The sequence below is a fragment of the Montipora foliosa genome, chromosome 5, assembly GCF_036669935.1.
Source record: "Montipora foliosa isolate CH-2021 chromosome 5, ASM3666993v2, whole genome shotgun sequence".
Classification (NCBI taxonomy): Eukaryota; Metazoa; Cnidaria; class Anthozoa; order Scleractinia; family Acroporidae; genus Montipora; species Montipora foliosa.
The window spans coordinates 47,954,321-47,966,495 of record NC_090873.1 but is presented as its reverse complement, the minus strand read 5'-3'; the positions used below and the strand labels follow the sequence as shown (position 1 = coordinate 47,966,495).

At 38.8% G+C, this 12,175-nt stretch overlaps 1 protein-coding gene across 1 annotated transcript in view; it reads left to right on the top strand.

Annotated features, from left to right (window-relative positions):
• LOC138004551 (WD repeat and FYVE domain-containing protein 3-like) overlaps positions 1–12,175 on the top strand; it is an 88,026-nt gene that overhangs the window by 35,269 nt on the left and 40,582 nt on the right. The window contains exons 16-28 of the mRNA XM_068851103.1: positions 448–750; positions 1,024–1,176; positions 1,387–1,460; positions 1,678–1,839; positions 2,140–2,346; positions 5,482–5,699; positions 6,802–6,969; positions 7,088–7,263; positions 7,360–7,542; positions 7,944–8,132; positions 9,331–9,517; positions 10,092–10,157; positions 10,426–10,512. Coding sequence (XP_068707204.1) covers positions 448–750; positions 1,024–1,176; positions 1,387–1,460; positions 1,678–1,839; positions 2,140–2,346; positions 5,482–5,699; positions 6,802–6,969; positions 7,088–7,263; positions 7,360–7,542; positions 7,944–8,132; positions 9,331–9,517; positions 10,092–10,157; positions 10,426–10,512 — 2,173 coding nt within the window. The remainder of the gene's footprint in view (positions 1–447; positions 751–1,023; positions 1,177–1,386; positions 1,461–1,677; positions 1,840–2,139; positions 2,347–5,481; positions 5,700–6,801; positions 6,970–7,087; positions 7,264–7,359; positions 7,543–7,943; positions 8,133–9,330; positions 9,518–10,091; positions 10,158–10,425; positions 10,513–12,175) is intronic.

The window sequence follows — 12,175 nt, the reverse complement described above, 5'->3', positions numbered from 1 at the left end:
ACTCTCATAATTAGATTAATAATATGATTAGCATTGCCATAACATTGCCATGGCAACAGTTTGGACTCACAAGACACCCTTAAAAAATTTCCTTGATGATTTTCATTGAAGTGTGTAGATTATTAACTCCTGGAGTCTCTTTTCTCTTTTCTCTTCTGTTATAGTTATGCATTTTTAATTTCTGAATTCCATGGTAGTCATGCAACTCCAGTAGTTTAGCGCTGAAGTCTTTTTGGTCCATCAGTTACTGTTTGTACTTTCATTTTAATTTCAAGTTGTAAAACTTCATATTTGTGCAATTTGCAGTAAAAATAAATGTTATATTGTTGTTGTAAATTGGCAGTCCTGGTACAAATGTTTCTGAACCCATGTGAAAGTATCCCAAGTTTCATTTTGAGTTACAGCAGCTTTGCCTTGACTGACATTTTCTTTTGGTCTCATTATTAGCTTGGTTTATCGACCCATGATAACACCACACCGGTGCGCTTAATTCACAACACAGCTGCACACCTTCAAGGTGCTTCACGGAGTATAGGCGCAATCATTATTGGTTGTTCTGGAGTGAGAACATTCTGTCCGAACCCAGTTTCAAAGCTCGTGGAATGCATTGGTGGTGTTTCAGCTATGCTGGGCCTAGTTGCTATGGCAACCAGTGTTGAAGGATTGTATGCATCCGTTAAAGCTCTGAGTTGTGTCCTTAGGAGTAATCCATCTGCAAGAAGAGATATGGAAAGAGTTAGAGGTTATCAGGTCTGTGTTACAAAAGAATAGCTTTACAGTATCAGTCCAAATTAACACAAACTCTAAAACTCTAAATAATTGCAGTTACCTGACAGTGTGCTGTTAATCATGATGCATACATTTTGGAGATCAATAAATTTATTGATCTCTTAGGCTTAGATTCCTATCTGTTGTCGTCTTCAAATTGAATCTGTATGGTGACCCTAAACAACATGGCACATGACTTCCCTTTTTGATTTTGCTAAGAATTTTTAATGCCCTGTTCTTTTAAAAATCTTTTAGATCCTAGCATTGCTACTACGAAGAAAGAAACATTTGTTGAACACCCACATTCTTCACTTAACATTTGCTTTGGTTGGGACAGTGGACAGCGACAGAGAATCATCTGTAATACCCAACAGAGTAGCATTTAAGGACCTCCTCTGTGATTTAGAAGTAAGTGGCATTATTGTTGTGTTCTACTTATAAATGTCTGCCGTTGTTGCTGAGTGTAGAGTAGACAAAGGATTTAATACTGATAATTAAGTATTGGTTTAGCCTCCTACGGTCTTTTCAAATTTCATCACTGTGTGTATATAGTAATTATTTTCCAAGGTCATTTCAACCAAGAATGCATATGGAATTAATCTTGCATTTTTTTCTTAGGTGTGGCGAGAAGCCCCAGCTGACTTGCAACGTTCACTATTCTCACATTTTTTGGAACTTTTAGGACCAGGAAGGTACTTGCTGGAAACATTTCAAGTGCTTTCTGTGATGCAATTTGATGAAGATTTTATTTTTTCCTTATCACAACCTGAAAAGGAGAGAATTCTCACTGGGTTTGATCAGACAATTATTATTTTGCAGATCTTTCTCATCATTAATGTTCTTACATCTTTTGATTAAGGGTATGATCCTTTGATATCACCTAAGTTGATGTGAATTTTGTGTGTTCAGTGAATCCGTAACAAATGCTGAACTGATGCAGAAGCTCAATTTGGTGCCCAAGCTGTTGTTTGTTCTGCAAGATGACAGTGTGACAGATGCAACAGCACATACTATTGCCAGTGTTTTATCAGTGCTGTTAAGCAACACAAGTGACAGGAAAAACCTTTTGAGGTTTGCAAAATGATATTATTGCTTTAACATACAAAAGAGTTAGCAATCCTATTTTTTGTGTGGCTTATTTGACTTTTGGTATGAATTGAATAGCATTCGGGTTTAAAACCAGCCCCTTATAATAGAATAAATGTAACACCTTTTCAGGAAAAAATGAGCTCAGCAGTACATTGCACCTGCGCAATAACGGTTGGATTGGATTTTTGCGCAATGGTCAACTGTAACTGGAGCACAATCTAAAACTAACTATATTATTTTTTAAACTCCTTTTGCTCAGAACTCAATTAATCTGGTTCTCAGGTTTGGCCAGTTTCTGGTGTCAACTTTACCAGGCAATCCTTTGAATGAAAATGAACTTAAACTGGATGCTGTAACACAAAGTGAAACCAGCGATGAGGTGGTAGGAGGCGAGGAGGTGTGGTCTCCACGGCGTATCTGCTTGCGAAATGTCATGCTTGAACTTATTCTTTGTTTGATCCATGCTGAAGGAGGTGAACTGGATCAGAGGTACTGTAATAAATAAATATATCATTGTTGGTAGCAATACTGTCCTAGGGTTAGGGTTAGGGTAACCCTAACTCAAACTCTGGGAACTTGGAATGGCAACCTGAGAACTTGCCCATGTGGTCTCCACTACAGTAACATTACTATAATATGAGAAGACTTGAGAGTCTTGAAGAAACTTGCTTCTATGTTCCAGGATTTGCGCAGAGTCATTGGGAAATCCACCCAGTGGCCACAATCCGTGACAAAATTAGTTGAGACAGTTGCCAACAGAGCACACTGGCAACAAAATATTCATTGTTTGCAAAGAAAACTTGTCCAAAAAGTACGTTTCCGCGATACCCCTCCCTCCCCCACCCTAATCAATGTTGTACCGCTGTCGACAAGGCTCGTAGAAAACAGAAAAACACAACATTGTCCTGGGGGTGCGGGGGAGGGGGCCATTTTCGCACCGAGCTTGAAATCGACTCTAAAGGATAAGAGTGTCTCAACAATTTTGATGCCGATTGTCTGTATGAAAAAACTTTGTATGAAGTGTAACGACGACTTCTGATAAGCTTTTTTTTGCATTAATATATGAAATATACACATTTTAATAGCGTCTTTATGCGTTGTCATGTCATATAGGAATCAGAACATATATAAATCACCTTTTTCTTTATTACGGTGATGTAACAATCACTGGTGTGATTGCAGACATTTCAGTGTTGAACATGGTTTTCACACAAAACATTTCTAACGAGATAAGGGCATGTATACGCTTGCCATCTATTTGCGAAGGGCGGAAAGTGAATGATATTGTCAGGGAAAGTGATATCTCACGGGCTTCTATGTACCGCATTCTAAAAAATGAGAAATTTTAATGCAAGTAATCACTACCGAGAACGTCAATTACAACGGCCAAAATGTGAATGTCGAACGTCCAGCGAAGTTAAGTTCACACCACAAACGCTTATTATTGAGAGAAAGGACATCGTACTAAATAATGATAATTTCAAGACGATTTGTGCAGTGTTTTAGATTTGACATACCTTGAAATAAAGTGATACTTTCGGAACATTGCGTGACGTTTAGCATTCCCTTTTGAAATTCACCATACATAATTCCATTTCAACTTGTTACAAGGGGTATGAGCCATAAAAAAGAGGGAAATATAAAATTAATAGCAAAGACAGTTTATAACTCCTGGGACAAAAAAAGAACAGCAAACAGTGCTGTACTCTGATTTAGGAACTCCGCGGAGGAGTGGCCACGAGTAACCACGAGTAACCTCGAGTAACCATAATTAACAAGTAGAATAATTACATTATCTTTTTATAATAATCTTGTGGTTACTCGTGGTTACTCGTGGTAAATGAGAAAATATTGTTTCCTTACTCCCAAAAACATTCATTTCCCACCAAAACCAGCTCTGCAAAGCATCTGCGACAATGTGGAAGGTCTTTTTGCACCGACGTAGCAATTTGAGCGTGGAAAGTAACTGTGTTCCCTGGCTGTAACAGCCACCATGTCTGTTTCGCGTTCATCTGCGACACCGCTTCGACCAACAAAATCCGCTTCTTCTGATGAACTGGAGTTAGAGGCATAACCCTTTACCAAATCCATACTTTAATGCTACTCACAAATAGCGTATAAAAGAAGGCAAAAATGAACAGGTCCCTTGCACTTACGTCACAATCTTCGCTTCGCACAGGACAACGCATTTGTCACATTTGAAAACAAGAATAATAAACTATCCACATTTTTTTAGACCAGTAAAAAGTCTTTCACTCATGTGGTCATATTGACAGACAGAGTGGACTATAGGTGCCCGTATAAAGGGTATAAAAGACGTTTTCTGAAACAGACAATCGGCGACAAAATTAGTTGAGACAGTTGCCAACAGAGCACACTGGCAACGAAATATTCATTGTTTGCAAAGAAAACTTGTCCAAACAGTATGTTTCCGCGATACCCCTCCCTCCCCCACCCTAATCAATGTTGTACCGCTGTCGACAAGGCTCGTAGAAAACAGAAAAACACAACATTGTCCTAAGGGTGCAGGGGAGGGGGCCATTTTCGCACTGAGCTTGAAATCGACTCTAAAGGATAAGAGTGTCTCAACAATTTTGACGCCGATTGCAGCTGCACACCAGTGGCTCAGTTGGTTGAGCATCAGGCTGTCATGCAGGAGGACCAACATTCAGGGACTTGAACTGAGGAGAAAGTGCTGCCTTTGTAATTACATCTGCAAATTAATGGTTAGACTTTCAAGTCTTCTCAGATAAGGACTGCAAACCAGAGGTCCCATCTCATAGCCCTTGTTGGAAATTAAATAGTATGGGACGTTAAAGAACCCACTCACTATTCGATAAGAATAAGGGATGTAGTCCCCATTGTTGTGGTCTGACCTTATCTGGACAGGGGCATCTTTCACTTCCTAAAAACACATTAATTTTTCGCATTTAAAAATGAATTACAATGTGTATTTACAATTTTAAAAAAACATCAAAAACCATATTGAATATAAAAAATATATAAAAATGTAGATTCTAAATATTATTATTAAAGGAAATTATTGCGCTAGGAAAAAAGCTTCTTTTATGCCACTCCGTTCTACACTTAAGCTGCTGGGACACTGCCCGGACGTAAAACACGTAGGATGTGCAAGCGTTTCGATGCCTTAGCAACTACTGATGCGATGTGTTCATTTCACTTTAAGTCACTCTGAATAGCAACATTTAAAAGTTAACTGTAAACTGTGTAATAAGCAGTCTGGCTAAAGTCCCCCGTAAAGCATTGTAAATTAGTCCTGAAAAGCCCTGAGGGGAGAGTCTAATAGCTTCACTTCACTTCAGCGGGGGACTTGAAGTCTGGAAATCTGGATTACAAGTCCACCACCATAATCACTTACCATGCTGCTTTCACACGTATATTATAATGATAAAGAAATTAAAGGTACGAGGTATGTCTCAAAGAAAATCATTGCTATGGTATTGGATTTTCTTGGTCTAACATGGACCACATATTAAACAGTTAAACAGTTTTAGGAATAATGTTGGCTACAAATCAGCATTAAAAAAAAAAGGAACACAGTGCTTTTATTTGAAGATTGTCCTTTCTTTTCAATGAAACAAACCCTGGGTATTATTTGTTCAGTTTTTCAGATGCTCTTCAGGAAACCCTGGGATTTGACTGGCTGCTTTTGTTTTTGCAAGCACATCTTCACAACACTACCGTGGTCCGTGCAACTCGTATCCTTGTGACCATTCTAAGCAGTTTGCCTACACTTAACAGGTTTAAGGAGGGACTCAGCACTGGCAGCTGGCTTGATGGCACTGACATTATGCTTAATAAAACCACTTACGTTGTGGCAGGTAAGAGCAACGACTCTAGCTTTCTGAGTGCTTTCTTCAGTGACTGATTCCTTTGATACAACATAGTACAATCATGTTTTCAGTTGCCTTAATTGTACAAAATTAATATGAAGCATGTTAATTTTTGCTCAAAGCACATTGACTTGTGAAATGTTGCTACACAACCTTTTTTCTTTTATTTAAGGTAACCATATTTTCTCTAACCTTTGTAACAAAAATTCTGTCTACAATGTTAAAAAGAAAGGAACTGCATAAAACCACTATGGTTTTTGACCATTATGTCATCCTCATGGGATGATGGGATGGGAAATAAGGACCAGGGTTTTACAGGCATCTTCATAGAGCTAAATTCATGCTGACTGAAGTCTTTTGACCATAACATCAAAATAATATAAACAACATTAAATTTTGTAAGTGCTGGATACCCAAGCACTTTTCCCCGGGAAATGAACAGCTGTCTATTCACCATAGCTGTGATGGAGGGTAAATCCTCAAAAACGTCAACACACAAATCTTTCTAAGAGTTGTTATTTACCTTAATCAACTTGTTTGATAAGAAATAAGAATAATCGTTCTCTGGTAAAAATTTTAAAAAGACTATGAGCTTTCGACAAACTGAACTGCTGTCTTCAACGGATAAAAACGTGTGACTTGCCACAAGTCGACCTTACGAGAATCCCAGGAGAAAATGTTTTGGCGAGCGAAGCATGATTTTTCAGACGCGAAGCAGATGATAATGTCCCGCGCATTGTTTTTGTGCTGCCCCCTCCACTGAAGCTGCACAAAGTTTCTTTAGAAACTAACCTGGTAATGCTTTAAAAATACTTAATAAATTATGCCTTTGCAAGTACATAATCTGTGAGGGCCTAATAATCAACTTTGCAACCCCATTTAGGAAACTACTTGAAACACAAAATATATGGGTTGTGGGATGGTCCTTTATTATTTATTTTTCTCCTTTTTTAAACAACTTTTTTAGCAAATATTATGGACATCATACATGTATTTCTAAGAAAATGTAACATGTAGGTGGGTCAATGAAGCTACGCAAGCTGTCCTTTACTTTTTACTTTGTACCTTTTTCATGTACTCTTCTGTGCAGGTTTTAATGTGGGCTCTGTTGCTGACAACCAAGAAAAGTATCAGGTTAACAGGGACGTTTGCAGTGTTCCTGGATTTCTGATGCTGGACAAGCTGCTACCCAAACACATTGATATTCCAGAGATTTATCACCTTGTGATTGCCCTTTTGCTTGGGCACCCTGTGTCAGGTGAGAAATATGATGAAATGGATTTACTTGCGATTAGGTGTGATTTACCAGACCTTTACCTTTTTTACAAATCAATTACAATTTCATCCACAAGGATTTGTTTGTTATGTTGTTTCAGATGTTTATTCTGGTGCCCAGTTTGACTGGGACAGTTTGTATTCTGTGTTTTGGTCCCCCTCATCTTCAGGAGTTAAGCTTCCCACCCCTAGTCCTCAGCAGCCTGTTTTATATAACATTTACTGCCCAGAAGCAGCATATGTGTTGCTTGCCATGGCACACAGCATGGTGAATGAGGTTGGTGGAGACTTCACTGTCTTGATATGTCGAATTTAGTTCCCACACTCTTCGAGCTCAGATCTAATAAATGTGCATAAATTCTCTGTCTTGCAGGCATGGGAAGATACTGGGGATAATTCATGGCTGAGAGAGTATCCAGTTACCCTCATTCAATTCCTGTTATTCTTGTATCGCAATATCACTGCCTTCAGTATTGTGTGCAGCACTCAAGAATTCTTGGAGAAGCTAGTTGCTGTTCTGTTTCCCAAGGCAAGGAAAATGGCAAAGTTTCAAAAGGTACAGTGAACTAGGGTTTTACTGGGAATTAAAATTACAGGGAAAGTTTGAAAGCCACCTTTAGACCAATTTCCTTATCAAAAAGTTTTTTATTGATATTGGGTGCTTCTCTCATTGTTCTCCTACGATTCACTATTTCGAGAAATATGCCAAAAACTACTGTCAAGCATAGATCTATATTCAACTCTGAGATTTCACTTTCGATTCACCATTGAACTGGGTCGTCAACTCATCATTACAAGCAAGTGACCTGCCAGTAAGCTCTTTTGGACTACCGCTGGTTGTTACCCTTTGCTCTCTTTCAGGGTAAGAATTATGCAAACAGCAGTGTCAAAGAGTCAATGTAAAGCTTTGCTGTTAAACTATCTAACAGTAATTCTCTGTATTTGACAAATTTTCAGCTTGTTGATAGTGAAGATGAAGAACTGTTTGAGAACCATGGTGAGCTGGTATCATCTCTATCTAGGACCCTGCTGAGTACTCATCCAGCAAGAAAGTGTGTGTTTGAGTTCCTCAGAGTTATCATGACAGACTCTCTTACATTACCTACTGCTTACAAAGGTCATATCGTCATTGATAGCATTTTGGAGGTAACCTTGTGTGTTTTAGACTTCTCTTGTTTTAGACTTCTCTTGTTTTTTAGGCCGTGAATTATGTGGATATGTACCTTATGGTAACCTATTCTAGGGGCTGTACTGTGACTTACAGGAGCACAAGCCCCAACACTAAGGTCAAACAAGCAAGGTGCTACAACTTGGCAATCAAATTGAGCAGTGGAGCACTTCATGAAACTTAATTGTCTAAACCATGTTACATTTTTTTGTGTGTGTTGACCAATCAAAGTGTGATAGATACATCATTATCAACTGTCCGAGAACACTTCACCTTACCATGTGTTAGACATTATTGTGTTGCCGATGCTTTGGTGTCAAATATTAAAAATAATTTATTGATACCTGAAAACGAGGCAGCCGTAATTTTTAACCAGTTCAGTTCACAATGTCCTACTACAGTACATTGATCACAAGTTAGGCTGCAAGCAATAAACATGTGTAAAGAGATTGATTTGTCAATAATAATCTAGGGCTACTTAGAAAAACAGAAATTGAATCTGACCTTCTGATTCGTAGTTTAAATGCTCTTTCGGTAAACATATTTTGACTATTACAGTCCTAATATTACAGCAGACGGTAAATTTGACTCAGTTTCACCTTATTTTAGTCGTTTAATGAATGACCTATAGTCTCGATTACAAGTGTTTTAACATTGAACACACTTTTTCCCCTTCCCCTCCTTCACTGTTAAACTCAACATAGAGGGGCAAAGAACTTGGGTTTCCTATTTTCGAATAAGAAAATTAAGTACTGGCTATTATATTTACGTGCATGTTACAATGAATTATGACAGAAATTATAGCTCCGACGAGTATCATATAAGCTGGTTTTGCATTGGAGCTAAGAAGGTCCTTGGTTGCCTGTTAGGAACGCTATTGTTCAGTGATTGTTGAATATCACGGAGTCATTGTTCGTACTGAAAGATATTTTTATTCATTTTTTTGGATAACGTTCATCTTCTCTTTTAACCCATTGACTCCTGGGAGTGAGGCTTAACAGATTTTACTCTGTCTAACGCCAGCCGATTTTACTCGAAACCTGGGGGAGTCCTTGGTCGCCTGAGGGGTGAATGGGTTATCCAGTCAAAAACCCATCGACAAAATTAACTTTTTTGTCAAGCTACTTGATCAGTTATGAAGTCTTCAGTAAAATGAAATATTTACATTTGTTTCAGTCCTATCCAACTAAATGTTCCCAGCCACAACTAGCAGAATTTCAGACAGAAGTACTTTGCGCTCAGATTGATTACTTTCTTGGCGGCAACCTTCTCTCCAACCCTTCTGCTGGGCCAGGAAATCATGGAAAGATAGTGGCAAATGCTTTCACTTTCGCTTCCAAAGTTGTTGACAAACTCTGGGTTGGTAAGTAAGAAATTTTATACTCAAGTTCAATCAGCTAAATCTCTGACACGCTAACATCTCAACATTACTGGCCAACTAATATGTCTGATCATTTAGATATCTTCTCATGTAGCTATGTTGGATAACATTGTGAAAATCGAACCAACTTTTTTGTATCAAATGGATTGTTAGAAGAAGTATTTGTTGGCTCTCCAACAGTGCTGATAAAAGTTCACTCTAACCCAAACTATCACCTTCAGTTGCTCAGTCAGCTATTGTTTATACCCTTTATACTGTACCTCCGCATTTATTGAGCACAGTGGCTATTTGCCTGACTGAGACTCATGTCACTTCCTTATTCTTAAGGTTAAGAATAATTAGGTCCATTTTATAATTGTCCAAGACAGCAAAAATGGTCTGTGGCCATGCCAGATTCGCTTGACAATATTGTCAAAATGACAATGTACTCTGTACAGTTGCAATGTAGCTGCAGACTACAAACACTTAGTTTTATTTTAAAATTAAGGAACTTATAAAAAATCTGGTAAAAAGTATGTGTATTAAAGGCCATGTCTTTTCTTCCTGGATTTTTCAGGAAACTTTGTTCAAGGGTATAAGACTGTTTTCAACTTCCTAACCAGCATGATTGAAGGAGTGAAAGGTGATTGATTTTGATTTACTTTGGCGATATTGATGACTTCATTAGCTGTTGCTTAAGATAATGTTATTCCATTTTGTAATTCTCAAATGCACCTAACTTCATTCTTTGCAAATAGCCTGTGGGTTCTCAAAAATCCTGCTTACTTTGCAAACATGGTGGTTGAGACTGGGCCAATGTCTTTTCCTCCAATGGGAGGAATTAAAAGTCTAACCAAACTCATTCTAACATTGTCTTTTGTCGCTCTATCTTTTCACCTTTTCATTCATAGGTCAGAATGTGTCCTTAGACAGTGCCTATCACTCACTCAACAGGACAATTCTATTTCAGCTCTCAAGGCCACTGGGCCGGTTAACAGGTAACTGCATCCTGAGATTTTAACTTGTACCTTCTACACACCATACGTAACAGGTCCCTGGGGCATTGAAACGCTTTTGGCGGCCAAACGGAGGCAATCTACTCAACTGTGGGCATTAGTGGGGTTGGTCGGCACTGACCGGCATTGACAATTGATTGGGAACCGCTCTGTGAATTAAATACCCAGCTTTTATCGATGCAAAGCACTGCCCTTTAGTGGTAAAATAATCTGAGAGAGCAAGTTCCCATATCATCTTCTAATTGATGCCGCAGTGAGCGAGCCTGAAGCGAACGAACGAGGCAGCTCTCTAATCAGGAGAAGAACACATTTTTCTTCGAAGCGCAAGGGATTGTGGCCAAAGGCGCAAAGAATTTTCGTTGTGCGCGAATGGAGGAATTAAGATGCGCGAGAAAAGAGCCTGCTCTGTTATCAGAAATGTTTATAATGTCAAGCAACAAACAGTAAATTCGACTGAAATCGTTCACTGAAAAAGGCAAAGAACTTGCAATGTTGCAGGAAACAAATCTTTTAACCACCGCTCCAAATCTGTGCGGTTCATGGTTTTGAATTATTGTTGAAGCGCTTTCACGCAACTTTATAGACTTTTGTATGGAGACGCCATGTGGTCCACCAATATGACATCCGGTAATTCAACGAAAACATCTGGAGTTCACTTTGCAATGAAAGCGCTTACTTTCATGAGATAAAGTGCAGTGGAACCCCGTTAATACGGTCATCAACGGGCCTAAAAAAAATTGGCCATATTAAGGGGTGGCCGTATTACCGGGGTAGAGTGAAATTCATGACTAAGGGGCCGTAACGTTTTTCTCTTTAATAAGCAATGTACGTACAATAATTGTATCAAATACTTGAAACTTCGCTCAGTAGGTAAAACGCTGCAAATTGGTTCTGAGCCTAAAATCAAAACAAGAACAGGCCCAGCTTATGCCTCTAAAAAACGGAAGCTGCCATAATTACCTAACCGAAAGACTTGAGTATCAATCGTGTTTTTGATGAAAGCACAATGACTTAATCTCTTCGCGATTTGCCTCACTGGATGTTACAGTAGTGTCAAATCATGTTTGTGATGAAAACAGGGAGGAGTGTTGCTGATAGTACTTTGTAAAGTAAATCGGCTGTTCGATTACCGTGTCACAGGCGTTTTGGTTTTCTTAATTTAGCGCGAGTGGCGGTTAACGGGGTGAAATTATAGAGGATTCTACTGTTTGGGATTTAAATTGTGGCCGTCGGCCGTATAAACGGGTGACCGCATTAACGAGGGTTTCTATAAGAGAATGTAGGGCCGCTTTGCCGGGTCAAAAAGAAGTGGCCGCAATAACGAGGTGACCGTATTACCGAGGTGGCCGTTAGGCGGTGTTCCACTTTACATGTGTATGAAAACATCTCCTAATGTACTTTAAAAGCTCAAACTGCTGAGATTCATAGGGGCTTACTTTTTTTTTTCCAACCCCCAAATATCTTTGTATCATGATGTCACGCAAGGTGACATTTCGGAAATTCAAAATGCTGTATTTCCGAAACGAAAGACGACACGGAACTGGAAACTTGAAAAAAGATTTATTACTAGGTCATCTTCAACCTCTTTAAGATAAAGGTTCAGAAGACCTTGCGATTTGATTTCAGAATTTGATGACGTCACTGT